Here is a 16980-nt window from a genome sequence, read left to right as displayed (position 1 = left end):
ATTGTTTCACTCATTTTTGATATCAGTGTTTATTATGTTATAATGTATCTTTATTATAATAACTATGATTTTCTCTTGTGCAAATTGATGCAGACTACTGTGACAAAGCTAATTTTATTGTCTTCATATGAATCTACATATGAAAATACAGAGGTAAGATAAAAACAGAGGACAAGGTTTTTCATTGTGATCTTTGCTTTTTGCATTTAACTATCCATCCAATTTCTATTCACCCTTGTTTCTAGTGGGGTCGGGAGAGGTGCTGGTGCCTATGTCCAGTGAATGTTTCGTGCGAGAGTCCGCGTATACCCTGGACAGGTCGCCAGTCTGTCGCAGGCGTTTTTGTAATTATAATTTTGCCATTTCCACTTGTCATGCTAATTCCACAAAAAGGAAGGCACCTAAATTACAGCCATTATCAGTGTTCTTCCCACAAATGTTTCTCTTTTGCATCCAAATGACAATACTTATTACTGGGTACACATCAATTTCAGGGTTGTTTGAAAGAAACTATAATAATTCTAAAACAATCTTTTTGTCCTACATAGATAGTCACTCATAAACATGGAATAGTTACAGTAAGTGGTTTCAACCCTGATTCTTCAAAGTTGTGGGACAGCACTTTTGTTCTAGATGTTTCTCTGATTGGACATACCTCATTTCAGCTGATGGCTGACTTACAGACTTTTGCTGAATTGTAATCATCTGAATCAGGTATGTTAAAGCAGGGAGACATCTAAAATCCACAGGCCAGTGAGTCTTGAAGACAGGGTTGGGAATAATTAGCATACTTTATAGCAATGTCTTCAGTTTTATAAAAACAAAACTGCACTGGATTGTTTTAGTAACTATCATGTATGTTGTGGTGTATCAGTTACTGAAATGTGTAAGAAACCAAAAGGATGCATGGAGCATGTGTGTTGAAAGTTTGTTGTTATGTTTGAGGTATTCAGGAACAACTTATAGGTCAGAAGTTGAGCTATGATATTACCATTTTTAGAATATTCCCCCTTGGTGATCCACATAAAAACCAACAAGTTTTATGAACAGTTTTGAAGACATAAAAATATTTTGGGATCCCAAAACATCCAGTGGGCTATTACCCTGTAAACTCTTTCTAAAGAACAGCCTTGCTACTAAAAATACAGATAGATGTTTTCAAGCTTTTATTTTGTTAATTAGGACTTTCTATAATAAATGAATAATGATTTATAGTAATTTAAGATTAGAACGTTACATCAGACCATTAACATTCTTTTAAAAACAGAACATGCTTTCTAATTTATTGAGTATTACTGTATTTGCTATGGTATTTGATACAGTAATACTCAAATACAGACAAAGAAAATATGAGATTTTCTTTGTCTCACATAGACAAAGAAAATCTGTGTAAGTGAAACTCAGATCCATCTGTTGTTGTAAGCAATTTGATGAAGTTAATTATTGTATGGTTTCCACATTGTAAAAACACTTCAAAGTCATCTTTGAAAAACCTAAATGAATGTCTCATTCATGTCCAGGGAGTGAACTTTTCACCTGAATTCTGTACTACAGATTATCAACAGAATTAGACATTATCAAGTCAGTGTTCATGTTCAAAAAGAAAAAATACAGAACAAAGAACAAAGAAAAACAATTTTACATAAAAAATCTTTAAAGCTTAGGACACAAAATTAGATCTTTATTGTCTTTTAACCTGCTATTATTTATATAAAAATCATATTTTTATGTGTGTTCATTTTAGTTTTTCTTTGTGTTTTACTGTTGAGTGCAGAACAGTAGTGAAAAGTTGCTTAGTCATTTGATGCTGACAGACAGTTTTTCAGAAATGCTTGAATGCACCATTATTCTATGAAAAAAAGCATGTGCAATAATGACACAGCAGCTTCCAGGGAAGGGTGTGTTGACAGCAATATCATGGGTCAGTATAAAGCATTTTTTCTTTTAACTTCAATTACACCCATCCCAAATATGGAGGCAGTTAGCTTGCAGTGTTGTGATTAGTCTGAGCTACTTATCCTGCTTTTTAAAATACAAACACCCACGCAGGAAACAGGAGAATCCAAGAGCTTACCATGTTTCACATTATACTCAGTAATAACTTTATTGAGACTCTAAAGTTCTGGGTGAATGAATAAAGCAAAAAAATTTACACCAAACATTTTTTTCAAGAATCTCGAGCACAACACAAAACATTTAAAAACAACACAATGGACATGGTAGAGAAACTGAGGCCCTTGGCAGACATGCCGCACCTGTGCAGCCCATATCACATTTCATCTCCAGTCAAAGATTATGTAAAGCAGTGACATGTTGCCACTGGCTAGTTTGTAAAAGGTGTTCAATAAAGGGAGTGCCTCTTGGTGATCAGTATTGTGCAGCTCAGTCATGACTAAGGGCAACTTTTACACACATTCAGACAAAGAGTATAATGGTACAGGCATGATATGAACTGTTGTTATTGTATTGTGCATAAAGCTTTGAGTCAGTACAAACAGTAGTAGATGGGCAAGTCATGCTCTGGGTACAAGACTAATGCAATATTTAAACAGGGATAACGTGCTATAATGCCACAGAACTGATATATCAATGACCACTAAATAAGTGTTTTTTTTTTGCAACTTTTATCTTATGTTCTTACCTTTTTTCTTCCTGTGTTCTTACATATGAGGTTCTAGAAGCTTGATTAGGAGTCGAAATAACATATTTCAAATTAAAAGTCAAATCATAAGTCAAATAAGTTAAATTCAAATTCAAACATACTATGTTAATCTCATAGGAAAATTAAATGTTGCAGCAATTTAAACTACTATTTTCATCAAAAATTCAAAATAGAAGGCTTGGAGTAGAAAGTAGAAATGATCCCCTATTGTGGCTTGGAGAAATGACAGTGACTTTCCATTATGTTCTTCATTTTGCAGTTTCTCAAAGATCAGAAAAATATTTAATAGCTGCTATCTCAGGGGCATTGATTTATTAAAAGTTCATATTTATCAGAAGTAAATAACATGTTAATTATGTAAAACAACATTTAAAAAAGTAAAGCAATCATTTTTTCTCATTTAGAATAATACTGAAGCAGAGGCATTAATTTATAAATGTGTACATCAGCAAGGGAAGAAAACCCTCTAAACTTAATTTGTATTTGTTTCAGCTGCTCTACAAAAACAAAAACAGAATACTTCTCATGTTTCTGCTTTAAACTTTGGATTTTTTGATAAAAAGTGATTCAGTCGACACAAATTTGATGAAGCAATATTTAACTTTTTTTCCTATCATACTCTAATGGTTTAAAATGAGATACTAAAAATAAAATATTAATATTTAAACATCTCCATGATATGAAACCCAAAATAACATGCTGGTCGTTTTCAAGTGTTTTTGTTTTGCTTTTCAATAAGGCCTTGGATACATGGACACCCACAAAATATAATAAAAATAGTTGAAAAAATTTTTTTTTACAAAATGTTCCTTTGTGATAAAACACAGTTCGCAGAGAAGATAAGAAGTCGTCACTTTAATTTAAAAACAAACATAAAACATAAAGACATGAGCAGTCAGGAAATTTATGACCTTCAGGACAAGCTCAGGCTCTGAACTTTGTTGCTGTCTTGGATTTTTCTTTGGATTTTTAAAAATAAATAATTCCCTTTGGAACCCATTCATGAACCCAGTCACCTACTTTCAGCACAGAACCTGTTTGAATTATACCAGCGGTGATTAAAACACAAAATGCGTACAGCATAGGTGTACTGTATGCTGCAACTGAGATGATGTGGATTAGTTGAATACCCTGAAGCACTGATCACAAGCACCTACTCCTGGTAGGTGTCATCACACTCATTCCATCTGCAGCTTCTTATTATATTCAAGTACAGTATGAGAACATCACAGTAGCAAATTGCATTATAACCTTTATCAACATTGTTCTCATGTTTCTTTCAACCCATCATGTTTAAAGATGAAATTTGCCTTAGTTTAAGTGTAATGGCTGAAGTAAAAATATTCCAGTTGAATTGGCCCCTTTAAAAATTTGTTATGTGATATTACATTTTGTATAATTTAAAAATATTATTTTGCATCAAAAAAGCAAAGTGTAACAGTAATGAAATAGTTTCTAAACACTTGGTAAACCTTGCAATTTTGCAAATCTTTAGTTAAATAAAGAAACATGATGTCCATTTGGCAGAAAGAATCCAACAGACAAAGTGGAGATCTGATTGACTGAACTATCACTGGTGAGCTCTAAACCCCTATAAACTGACTGGCGCAGATGAAACTGAACTGGCTCTGGATTCTCGTGTTTTCCTTGTAGGTATGGTGACGACACAGCATGAAATGCCAACTGTAGCTTCAGGCAACTCATCATCTTCAGTCCATTCATTGAGATCAGGGTTGTAAACCTGAATGCACTTCTTGTACTTCTTCTCACCCTCATTCCAGCCCCCCAAGAGATAGATCTTGTTGTTCAAAATGGAAATGCCAGCAGTGCTAACCCCTGTGTGAAGGGGTGCACAGTAGCTCCACTGGCCGCTGTGTGGGTTGTACGATTCAACAACAAGGACGTCAACTCTCTCTCCTCGTCCTCCAAGCTGGCTGCCGCCAATAACGTAGGCTCGATCTCCAATAGAAGCAGCACAGTGCCACCCTCTGGGAGTGCTCAGACTGCTTTTGTCCTGCCAGGTGTCGGTGGAGGGGTCATAGGCACATACAGCCCTGGAGTAGGCATTGTTGATATAGCCTCCTGATACTAGGATTTTACCGTCAATAACAGAGCTGGCATGACAGCAGCGAGGCACCTCCATGGCAGCTTTCATCTGCCACTGATTAGATGAGGGTACGTAGCACTCCATAGAGGCCTGGACACCGTCAGCATTTCGACCGCCAATAGCAAACAGGAGGCCATTGAAGGTGTTGAGGCTGAAGTGGGTGCGTCTTTGGATCATGTTGTTCAAGTGAATCCAGCTGTTAAAACGGGAGTCATACCTAAACAATGAAAAGCAATAAGTCACCACAGAAAAGTGACAGAAAGTAAACTCAAACAGAGTAGCTGGTACCTGCAGAAGTTGCTAACAGCATGTTTTGCCTGGTTCCTTGCATCATTCTGGTCCTCACCACCTGCTATGTACAGGAAGCCATCAAGTACTGCCACACACTGATTAAAACTCTTTGCTGGCATTTCCGTCAACTTATTCCAAACTTTATCTTCATCTCTGTAGAGCACATCTTTGCTGAGAGATTTTTCCGTCAAAGCAGGACGCCCTCCAACTGTGAGAATCACCTTGAGGCCACCGCGTACCTTTGTTCTACGTGACTGGAGGATATTCTGCTGATACGGGAGGAGATGGTAATTCATGGCATCAACAAGTAACCGGTGGCACTCAGGGTCTTGCATCATCCTGGGAACACTCTGGACATGATTCACAAGATCTTGAGCAGAGATTGTACCAAAGCGGATGAGAGTTAGGAGATCTGCTGCGTACTTTAGCCTTTTCTCGTCAAAGTCCAACCATTTCATGGCAATCTGGAAGGCTGTGACTTCAGAGGGCAGCTGCAAGGAATCATCAGAGAGAAATTCACTAATCTGCTCATATGTTAGCTTCAGGAACTGCTCCATTTCAGAAAACTCAATGAAGTTCTCCCGCATGAACCTTTGAGCGGCCTCCTTGGTTTCTTTAAGGTCATAGGCATCAGCAATGTTGGCCACATACATGCAGTTCTCTACACTGAGTTCCTGCATGAGGAAATCACTACACATCTTTACCAGGGTGTTGATCTGAAGCAACCTGGCTGCAGCAATCGTGCTGCCAATACTGTAAAGGGATAAGGTAAGCTTTCCTGAGTAGGCATATGTAATTGCAGTTGCCAGACCAACTGGTGAGAGATCATTCAGGTCAATCTTCTGAAGGCTTGACTCCTTCTTCAAGATATTTCTAATGTACTCACTGCAAGAGGCCATGACAACCTTGTGGACATCAAATGTTGTTGATTTGGTGGTGACAGTAAGGTCACAGAGGAAGCTTTCTTGTCGCATGCTGCTCAAACCCTCCAGAAGATTTGGTGCATACACAGAATCTGTAACTTCAGTTGAGATGCAACTGAAGCCATTTCCTCCCTCAATCAGAGCATTTAGTCCATTAATCTTGTTAATGGGACTGTTTTCCACCATAATGTCATTTATGTCTCCTCTACTCTTCTTGGTTGTCTTGTTCTTTTTGGGTGCCATGGTTGTAGCAGTGGAACTCAGCCGTATCCTTCTGAAAATGTGCACACGTCAGAGTTTACCAGAAAATCATTTCAGAGATTAAGAAAAATGCAGAAATAATTCTGTGATGCAGCAAATGAGGTGTAACAAATGCATCCTACCTATGTATACTCTAATAAACATTGCGATTGCAGGCATTAAATACACATTTCTGACCAACTAAACCTCATAGAAGAACCACAACTCAATGGCTGAACTGTCAGGGCCAAAACATTTACTCTTAAAAACACCAAAGTCATGCGTGAAGGTTCACCTGGCACTAAAACTTCTTGTGACGTTTTAAAACAACGGTTAAATGAAACCTTAACAGATACTGACTCAATCTTAGTGGCAATACAGACAATTATTTCTTAGAATCAGACAGTATATACTTTAAATTGTAGGAGTTACTTTAGGTGGCAAAGCACCAACATAACCAATATTAGGTTGGTAGTGGTTGTTAACTTTTTGTACTGCTTAGTTTAGTGACAGATTAGGACACAAATCTGTCCGTTCAAAGCTTTACATTTCTTATTTATTTTTCTAAAAATTTAAATGAATTTTGATAAAACCATTCCCTGACAGCTTAACATGAGTGCCACCGGTTTATTCTGCAAAGCAGGAGCACTTCAACATGCCCCCCATGCATCTGTCGCAGTTTATCAGTAGCAAGTCCAGGAATAGCATTGCTGGGTGGCTCTCTCATGACCCTCCTTTTATAGTCTTTGGGACTTGAGCAGCAGGCCTCATGTCCTCTGGTAAATCAAATTGAAACAACAACAACAAAAAACTGCTGTATCCTTTTACTCATCATAAACATTCTAGATCATCCTAAATAAGTCTGCAGTGAATACCCTCCACACGGGAATAAAATCTCTTCACTGTATCACATACTCAGTTGACTTAATGCTTGTAGTATTTCTGTAGAGCTCTATAAAATATAATTAGCAATAAAACACTCCATTTTCTCAGCTGCATTTTCAATGTCATTACCGTCATAAAGTTTTGTGAAGCTCAGCTTACCTGAGAATGGAGTTGAGGCCAAAGAAGAAGGAACCTGTGCCTCCAGTTACTGGAGCAGGAGAGAGAGACCAGCTTTCACCCCCACAGAAAGACATGGAGTAAACTCCTCCTCCATACATCTGAGTGCCAATCAACAACTGTATGGCAGCAAGCAGGGACCAGAGATTCTTCTCAACAAATAGTTCCCCATGGCAACCTCCATTTATTATGACAAAACACTGAATGGCTCAATTTGTATCTGCATAGAAAACCTATGAAAATAATATTTTTCTACCTTTTGAAATGGGAAATAAAATAAAGGTCAGAATTATAATTTTTTTTTAACATTATCTTGGAGGTAATTTAAACAGACTGGGTAAGATGGAAATAATGACCCCTGATGTGCTCTGATTAGAGAGAGTATGGCCAATTTGGACTTGACATACAGAATCCTCATAAGATTATGACATTCTTATGCAAAGGACATTTGTGGAGTAAGATAAAATGCATATTTTTTTTATTTACACATAGTTTACAGCAAGGGTTACATATTTTACTGTATTCTAAATATTAAGAGAAGCATTCAAAATCAAAAATCTGGACAAAAAAAGTATGGATGGATGAATGCTGTATTAAACGATTAACATTCTTAGATTATGCTGACATCACAGTCTCTGCAGCTTTGTCCAATGGTACAGCACCCTCTTCATTAAGCACAACACTAAACTGTAAAAAATTGTTACTACCATTCTGTAATCCATCACTCCCTTCTTCTGCTTTGGGGCAAGTGCTGTGAAGTGCTTTAGGACCCACGAAGGATATAAAATATTCTTGTTTCTTCAATAACAACCTCAAACAAAAAAATAGCCCTTAAAGTGACTCTGGAAACAATTTTGATTTGGTGAACTTGTCCTTCAAAGAATTCTATCTTCAGCTTGTAAGAACAATTTTCATCCAACATCAGTGTCTTACCTCACAATTGACAGGATACTCTAAATCTGCAAGGGTAGACACTAATTCCTAGAAGCTTGAACACCTAAATCTTGTGGAAAGACTTTTCTAAAGAAGTGAAGCTTTCATGGTTGCAAAGTCTTCACCGACTTCACACTCATTACATAATCTTGTGAATTAAGAATTTATTGTTTATATATTTTGAATTGTAATTAATTTAACCTTTAAGTTAATTTAATGTATAGTAGGAGATCAGCATTGTTTTAGTCCCTACTGCTAAAGATAAAGGTGACCCCTTTAGTATTATATCTAGAGTTTAATAAAGCACAAATATATAAATACATAAAATTAAAAAACAGAAGAAAATATAAGAACTTCTTCTCACAACATTATTAAAGTACCGAGTCGTTTTCACACAAATGTTGTTTGATCTAATTTATTATCTCGAGAAGTTTCATTTTCTCGGTCCCGCCCATTATATTACTGTCATCAATGGGCGCGCGCTGCCCGGTGTGCGCGAGCGATTGCACGTGAACCATCGTGATGGCCGGAAGCTCAGATGTGGTGAAGGAAATCATGCAGTTCAAACTTCAGCTGTCAGACAAAGCAGAACCCACAACGGTAGATTTCATTTCTTTCTTTATTTAAGTCCGCTCATAAAACCAACAAGGCGGGGAGAAAAAAAAAAGTTTAAATTTTGATTTTTCTTTTATAGCAGCCGATACAACCCTCTATTTTGTAGGCTACTTTTAAGAGCTCCAGTTATTCTCATAAAACCAGAAAAGTTCCCAACCACTCGATTTAATTTAAATTTAAAAAACACAAATTAGTACTGAGAGTGTAAGAAAATTACTTAAAGTGTCCTCTGTTCATCTTTAGGACTAACGTGGTGAAAGTGTAACTGTAACAGTCGGTCTTGTTTATATGGGAGAACCTCAGGCTAAAACTGGCATCTCACCCATCTGCTCAACTTACTGCTGTTGTCCGTCATCAGAGAAGCTGGGGGCGCTGTGCATGCTGTTGTTACGCTGCATTTAAGTGTTGCACCAAATTTTACAGAAAGCACTTTAAATGCAGACATGAAATAGAGATGGTATTAGTTTTAAAGACACGAAGCCAGTGACCATTTATAAATTAGGGAGCGAGATTGGTGGGTGTGAGTATCCATACATAGATCTGCTCCAAATGCACAGTCAGCAGCTGAGTTGACCCCAACCCAGCACTACCTTATTTGGTGCTTCAAGTGTTAGTTTCCGTGCAGTGATCTACCTATTGGCCGGCTTATTCATAAAATACATTTTAGCACACTGCTCTTTTAATAGACTACTCGCCAGAAATGTGAAGAAAAAAGGTAGTAGTTTGATTTCTGTTTTCAAAATGAGAGATATAAAAATGAAACGGACACTTTTGCTTTCTGTGCTCAATAAAGTAGAAAAATTGAAGTGCAAATCTGGCTTAATTTTCTTTCTTGAATATTCAAAAACACATAAGATGAAGACACTTCTAAAATTCTGGTGAGTAGAGAAAAAACACAAGAGTCATTCTCCTGAATGGGTCCCATGACTCCTAAACATAAATTATATTTGTAAATATGCATGAAGAGTATTTGTGTAAAACCATTTTCTTATCAACAAAAATGTCCCACATATGATCTATTTGCAAAGAAAAACAATAACTTCTTAATTTTAGTTTGACTTTCTTTTATAAAGTAATGAAAACAAAATAAATCACCCTTTTCCTTATATGTTGAGATCCTTTCACACCTCAGGTGGCAGCAAAGTATTTGCTTCATCCCTCACACTGCTCATAAATGGTTGAATTGCTCACAAATAATTACATGAAACAGGAAATGGGATTGTGTTTCATTCTGTACTTTCATTTTAAAATGACTTTCCTTACTGATTTTTCTCATGAGAACAACTTTCAAAAACCTGAACTCACCCAATGTCTCCTATTCTTCTTTCAGGTTCTAAAGATTTTGCAGAAACTAAAGGATCTGGATATCACACTAGATATTCTTTCTGTAAGTTTGCATGTCATAAAACAAGAACAAATATTTTAAAAAAATTACTGTATGCTCTAATGAGTTTTGAAATTCACAATAGGAAACTGGAATTGGCAAAACGGTTAATTCGCTGCGGAGACACAAACAAGCGGGAGAATTTGCTAAGTTGCTAGTTAAAGGCTGGAAAAAACTGATTCCAAAGGAATCCACAAGGTACTTTATTTAATTTTTGATTGTAAAATTTGCTTGAATATTCCTGAATTAATTTTTTATCCCAATCTTAAATTGTCACTTTATGCAGCCCTGGTGATAATGCAGCATGGTTGGATAGTGTTTCTGCTAAAAACAACGAGGATGACCAACGCTGTTCTGATAATGAGACTCCGCAGAATGACGATAACAATAACTGCCCAACATCTAATCATGAGGATCAAGATACTTCAGATGAACAGGACCACAAAATGCTGAGTAAGAAAGAAGACTTTGAAGAGCAGAAAAGAAAACTCAGTGTGGACAAGAACGATAAAAAGCGTCAAGAAGGAAGCAAGACACAACTTCAGAAGGACATTTCAAAAAGCAGAGCTGAAATACAAGAGGACAAGATGGATGACAATGTTGCCTCCAAGATGAGGAAACAAAACAGTGATAACACGCATGGAAACAAATCCTTTGAGGCTTCTTATAAAAAATCCAAATCTGAGTCTAGGGAAAAGTTGAAAGGAACCTCTGAGAGAGAACAAGAATCAAACACAAAATCAAAGCCATCAAAAGAATCAATGAAAAACAGAGAGACCTTTTCATTGAAATGGGCCAAAGAGGACAGACCTTTGGAGATGTCGAGGCGCTCAGAGACTCGAAACAGAAAAAGGAAAAAAACAAACTATGAAAAGCATGACAATCTAAAACCCCATCCAGATTCTGAAAGTGAGAAACATTCAAAACGCAAAAAGGCCAAAATGGGGCACCAAGATTCAGAGAGTAATAGCGATGAGGAGGAACTCTCCATGTCTTTTGAATCTTACTTGAACTATGACATGAATGTGGAGAAGAAGAAAGAACATTCAGGAGTGAAGAGAGCTCCAAAAATGGTCAAGACTGCATCAAAAGAGCCAACATCAAAGCATCCAGGGACCAAGCCTCTGAAGTCATCTGCTTCTTTTCCAGAACAGGTAGACCTGATATGTAAAACTATGCGTAAAATGGATGCCATAGTTTTTTTTGTTTTGGTTTTTTTTTTGTAACAATTCTTAAAAATATGCCAGAAGACACAGGAATCTTTAATGCATTTGATGGATGTCCCATTACCCGTCGCTCTGCCAGAACTTGAAAAGCCTTCAAACATCGTCTACTACTTTGAAAAGAAAGGTAATGCTTGGTAGAAATTACATCTGTAATCTCTCTTTTAGTTGTTCTTGATATATTTTCTTTGTTGAAGTTGATAAGGAGCTGGATTTTTGTGACGTTTCGGAGGAGTCTGTAGTCTTCACTGGTCAGCGAATGAATAAGAAGATGCACGTGTACTCTGGCGCAAAAACCCTTTTCCTCCCGACTATGATGAGCTTGTTTCAACAGTGTATACGCACACTCCAGAACAACCTCAACTGTGAGTAATGTCTGAAAGCTTTTGCAAGGTGCTTGGATTTTATATTTAGAAGCATGCATCTCTTTTCAGTGCTCTACGAGACCGGTGGTGTCCCATTTGAACTTCTTGAGCCAGTACTGGAGAGATGTACACCAGAGCAGCTGCTCCGAATAGAAGAATATAACCCAGTAAGAAGACATTCAATATTTTCTCAATTAATGCCAGCACAATATTTAGAATGAAAATTATGGGCAGCTGATGACTTCCAGTATAGTGACAGAGCTTTCATATTTAAAACTTTGTCTTTGTGCTAACATTGAGCTGAAGAAATTCACCCAATAATTTTCTTGATGTCTCTCATAGTGTATCTCTTAAACTACATAACTAAACTTATAGTATGTTTTATTATTTTGACCCAAAGTAACACAACAGAAATATATTTGGATCAGAAGATGTCCTGTTTGCTAGTCAACGAAGAACCCTGTCTGTTATCCTTCCTTGCTGCTGTTACTACTTCTATTCCTGCACTGGGGTAGTTCACTTCTCCAACTAAGAAAAAAAAAACTTTGAAGTTCTGTCAGACAGAGGAACGTATGGAGGCTACATGTGGGCAAATTCGGTGTTTCCTTGTCCAACAATCCTTGTGTTTATTATTGTAGAAATAATAATCGCACCCATTTTTTCCCCACAATTAGTAAAAATGGTGTCCCTGGTGTTTTCAGGTGGTTGAGTCACTGTCTTGGACAGGACAGGACCGACCTCTTCAGTGCACTAGACCTATTTACCCAAACAGGACAAAACGGTGATCAAACTACTACTGTTGAAATTGCTGTAGCTCTTCAGAGTATGACATTGATGAAAAGGTTTTGTTACCTAAAATTTATATCTCTGTGTAAGAGCCTAAAATTTGTTGCTCTTCTTAGCACTCCAGACTAAATTTTAAAAGGATTTCCTCTTGTAAATATAATTTAAAAACTAGAAGTTTGTTTCCTATATGAATTTATTCTCACTAAAAATACTCTTAGTCCTTTTAAGATGTAAATATTCCAATATTCTAGCTAGTTTAAGTAGATATCACACATCTTTTTAATGCTATCAAGCTTGATATTAAATTTCAGAGTGGTTCAACTTCTTAGCTACCTCTTGCAATTATATAAAAAAAATATATGCAACTGCAATGTTTTTATTGCTGTTTGGCCATAGGATAATAACTGTTGACTTCACTTAGAAAAGTACATTGACATTGTATTATTTGACTAATAGTTTTGAGAGTACACCAGATATCAACTGATCAAAAGCTCTAAATCAAATCCCTTCAGGATAATGTAATTGCTTTAAATAGCCTCTAAGTGTCGTACTTGAGCAGCATGAATCCGGCCAACAGAACAGGGGAAAATAAATCTGAAGTGGCTCACAGATCAAACTATCCAAATTCAAACCAATCAGTCTGAAGTCTGGTCTGATCACCGTTATTGTAGAAATGTTAAGAATACATGATTTAGGTGCAGTAGGATTCAGAACACGGATTACCACAATAAGCTTACTTGCATAAACCAAAAGCTTTGTTGCAGATTAATTTTCCATTAATCAATTACATATTATTTTACTGGCTCCCATGAGCACAACATTCAGAGGCATGCTGAATTTAGCTTAGTTCTACACTTTCCTTTGCACACTAGTATTGTACATGCCATTTTATTGCCGACATGTCTGTAGATGAGCAATAGCTACATACCATTTATCATGTTTGTCAAGATGCTTAGCTTACTCAAGCATTGCTTTTTCCTGAGATAATCATTCCATCTACCATCACAAAACCTCCCACATTCATTCCTGAACTGCTTTATGTGAAAAACAATTTAATGTTACATGCTACATGCCAGCTTGACAATCTCTTTTCCATACATCACGTTTGCAAGCAATTCTCACTTGATTATGATTATGAGTTGACTTTTTCTTTTTCTTCCAACAGATATACATTGGAGTGACAGACCATTTATGGGGAAAGCACTGCCAGAGGGATTTCAAAGACTGCCAACTTCAGGAATATGAGTCATGGAAAGAGATGTATATCAGACTATCTGAGGAGAGGGAGAGGAAGCTCAAAAGACTGACAAAAACGATCGTCTCGGCACAATCTCAGAAGCCGAAGGGTGGGTTCTCTGCTCTGAAAACAGCTCTTCGCTTTCTTAAAAGACGAGTATGGAATTTTTGAAGTACATTCCTCCTTAAAGAGCGGTTTAATTTCATGATTCCACAATTTTGTAACAAGATGTGCACTTGGTGCAGGATTCTGGATTTATCTTTAAAAGATTATTTTCTGAATTTTTGAGAAAATCTAAATCTACACAATCTCTGGGAATCGAGCAAGATCCTGAGCATGGCTAAAGTAGTAACAAGTTCTTCAGGTTGTCTTTGATGTTTGACAAAAATTGAATCAGAAAAAAGCGAGATTATGATCAACCTGACTGTTCATGTTGGCAAGATGAACTTCAACCCTCATCTGGCCTTGTGATATTCCGAGTTTTAAAACCTTAATATTACTCTCAATTTAGATGTAAGCATGACTTTGATGAGTCAATTTTCTTGAAACCATTTCCTAAAACACATCTGCCTTACTTGAATGGCAAGACATTTTCGCTCACATTTTAAAGACATTTTCCAGGAAGACATGGATTTCAACCCTCGATAGTCTGAAGTGAACTATATATTAAAAACATATTAAAAACTTATTTAATGGGAAGTTTTAGACATTAATTGTAGCACCAGACATTGTTAAAAACAGTCTTGTCTTAAGAGGATATATTTGACCAATTGACTTAATCAACTTTATTTTTTTATATATATATTTAGTTGAAATTATGCTACTCCAATTTTTTTTAAGTTTTTACTCGACATCTACATGGCAAAAAACAAATTTTTAATGACCTAATCAACCAGACAATTTTGATAGTGGCATTTGTTTGAGAAAGACAATCACAAGAGTATAAATAAAAACACAATAAATAATTGGCCGTATCAAGTAAAAACTATTTCAAATAGCTAAACATCACATCACATAATTAAAGTGCTATTTTAGAGGTTATTTTTCATGGCTAATAAAAGTCTTTCAGCCACCATGCCCTGTCTTTGCCCCTTTTAGGACGGCAGGTGAAGATGGCATTTATTCACACCGTTGCTAAGCCGCCAAGAGATGTGCGAATTCAGCAGGAAATTCATGGAACTGCTGTGCAGCAGCCTCATCAGCTCAAGAGCAGGTGGATACCACCCACATTCTGAAATTTAAGACTGTTTCTCAATAGCTTGTTTGGAATTATTTTGGATGTTGCTTGTCATTTCTTTGTATCGTATAGACTTTATGCAAAAACCACATGACTTTCTGATGCAGCATTGTGCATACTCTTATCTTTTAAAAAACATGTACACCTGGCTCTTCCACATAATGTACAAAGTGATCACGAGACAACAGCAGATTGTAAAGGTCAGACTTGTGTCATAACAGTGCAGGAAATGCTTTTTGAGTGATGCGAAACAAACAAGAACTGGGAGTGTGTGCCAGACAAACTGGTTTCTTCTGCTCAGAGGTAGCTTTTGCTGTTTAGTACTGGTTTAGTCACCATTCTTATTTTCTTTTTAAATATTTATATGAATCATCTAAACCTATATATTTTTGCATGTTTACAGTAGTAAACATCTGGAGAGCCCAATGGGATCTAGCTGCAATGAGCCCTCCAGGTCTAGCAGCACCAGCGGAAGCAACAACCAAGATCCTCGCAAAAAAATAAGTGAGCTGCGTCTGACTTGACAGCAATTTCTCAGATAAATGTTGCAACTTTTTTTCTGCAGTCAAATGAGAAAATGTAGTAGATAAGCATAATACTAAATAATGTCAAATTCCTGCTCAGTAATCGCATTTTTGTTGTTTTCACAGAAGTTGCTCCAATGATGGCAAAGTCCTTAAAGGCATTTAAGAAACAGTTGGGACGCAGATGAACTCTGAGATGTTTCTATTTACAGATTGCTTATGAAAAATTATGTACATTATCATCAACTTCAAATTATATTGTGTGTCTTATGTGATATACTGACATGAAGGTCATCACCATCCTTTTCTGTTAAACCTGAATGAAATAAACCTGAGAATGAACTCTGCAAATTGAACCAGTTTAATATTTTGTCTTTAATGGAGGTGCCACACAGCTCAGTGGTATAACAGATGTACCATATTGAGGTTGCAGTTCTCAATGCAGTTGTTCCTGGTTTAATTCTTGACCTTGGACTATTTGCTGCACTTTCTTTATCTTCCCTACTTCCTTTCTGTAAACTGTTAAATAAAGGCCACCAGTAATACAAAAAAACTTTTAAGTCTTGAATCCTTCAATCTAAAAGAGCTAAGTGGGATATGGCTCCCTCTAGAGGATTTATTTGTCCCCAAAATTTGTCACTAAACTGGAAAACAGTTTTTTCCCCTGCTAAAGTCAGATGTTTTAGTTAATTATCAGTAGTAGATATGTGATACTTCTACCCAACAGAAACTTGAACAATAGCAAAAATATTCTTATTACTTGTAATAGCTTGTCATCTGTAGGAGGATTTTTGGTGTGTGGCCACAAGATGCTTCATCTTTTTTCTGCATGAACAAACATTTGAACAATTGAGAGCATTTGCATATTTTCAATTGAACACATTTTGGTTACTTGTGATAATACAAACCCATTGCTCCTCACATAGACATGACCTGTGATGATTTGCACTAAATTATGCAATAGAGATTACTCTAGAGTTTAATACGGTTTGATGGAACTAAGGTCAACTCTCGACCTGGAAAGAAGGAAGAAATCACAGATAAAAAGACGGGGTGGATTTTCATCAGCATATATCCAGATCTGTTAATCTGCAGGAATGCTTTTTGCATGATTTACTCGTGCCAAAGGAGGGTGGAGGTACTTCTTTGTCAGAGGATGGTTTTTGAGGAAACACAAAATGGTGTCCTCAAAAACCATTTTGAGGAAACTGTACATGTAATCACCTTTGTGCAAAGTGGTAAAAGTAAGCAGTCACCAGAAAAATTTGATTTTGACAAAGCATTTTTAATGTACAACCCATGTACATGATCACTTGTAGACATTTCTTCTAAAAGCTTATTTTTATCTAAATGCTGAGCTATGGATCAATTAATAAAAGAAACCTCAGCTC

The 16980-nt window shown here is 36.6% G+C and overlaps 2 protein-coding genes across 2 annotated transcripts; one reads left to right on the top strand and one right to left on the bottom strand.

Moving 5' to 3' along the window:
* Nucleotides 1-3502: 3502 nt before the first annotated feature.
* Nucleotides 3503-7373, bottom strand: klhl31 (kelch-like family member 31). Its single transcript, XM_055030131.1, has 3 exons — nt 7268-7373; nt 5058-6257; nt 3503-4986 (listed from the first exon to the last, which is right to left on the bottom strand). Exons 1-3 carry the CDS (start codon nt 7360-7362, stop codon nt 4254-4256), a joined length of 2028 nt encoding a protein of 675 aa, XP_054886106.1. The 5' UTR covers nt 7363-7373; the 3' UTR covers nt 3503-4253.
* Nucleotides 7374-8676: 1303 nt separating this feature from the next.
* On the top strand, nt 8677-16111 carry eloal (elongin A, like). Its single transcript, XM_055030133.1, has 11 exons — nt 8677-8818; nt 10164-10220; nt 10303-10415; nt 10504-11371; nt 11465-11567; nt 11638-11805; nt 11875-11972; nt 13757-13937; nt 14927-15041; nt 15469-15569; nt 15716-16111. The coding sequence occupies exons 1-11, from the start codon at nt 8741-8743 to the stop codon at nt 15775-15777; spliced, it is 1944 nt and encodes a 647-aa protein (XP_054886108.1). The 5' UTR covers nt 8677-8740; the 3' UTR covers nt 15778-16111.
* Nucleotides 16112-16980: the final 869 nt, after the last annotated feature.

Source organism: Poeciliopsis prolifica, unplaced genomic scaffold (assembly GCF_027474105.1).
Source record: "Poeciliopsis prolifica strain line A6 unplaced genomic scaffold, Auburn_PproV2 SCAFFOLD005, whole genome shotgun sequence".
In the NCBI taxonomy this organism is placed as follows: domain Eukaryota; kingdom Metazoa; phylum Chordata; class Actinopteri; order Cyprinodontiformes; family Poeciliidae; genus Poeciliopsis; species Poeciliopsis prolifica.
This window is presented reverse-complemented; position numbering and strand designations above follow the sequence as displayed.

Bases quoted from the DNA above. Each gene is read 5' to 3' on its own strand.
- klhl31 (XM_055030131.1), bottom strand. From the start codon at position 7,362: ATGTCTTTCTGTGGGGGTGAAAGCTGGTCTCTCTCTCCTGCTCCAGTA. The intron at 6,258-7,267 runs GTAAGCTGAGCT...GCACATTTTCAG, and splicing joins GGCCTCAACTCCATTCTCAG to AAGGATACGGCTGAGTTCCA. The intron at 4,987-5,057 runs GTACCAGCTACT...TTCATTGTTTAG, and splicing joins GCTGTTAGCAACTTCTGCAG to GTATGACTCCCGTTTTAACA.
- eloal (XM_055030133.1), top strand. From the start codon at position 8,741: ATGGCCGGAAGCTCAGATGTGGTGAAGGAAATCATGCAGTTCAAACTT. The intron at 10,416-10,503 runs GTACTTTATTTA...CACTTTATGCAG, and splicing joins ATTCCAAAGGAATCCACAAG to CCCTGGTGATAATGCAGCAT. The intron at 15,042-15,468 runs GTGGATACCACC...GCATGTTTACAG, and splicing joins CCTCATCAGCTCAAGAGCAG to TAGTAAACATCTGGAGAGCC.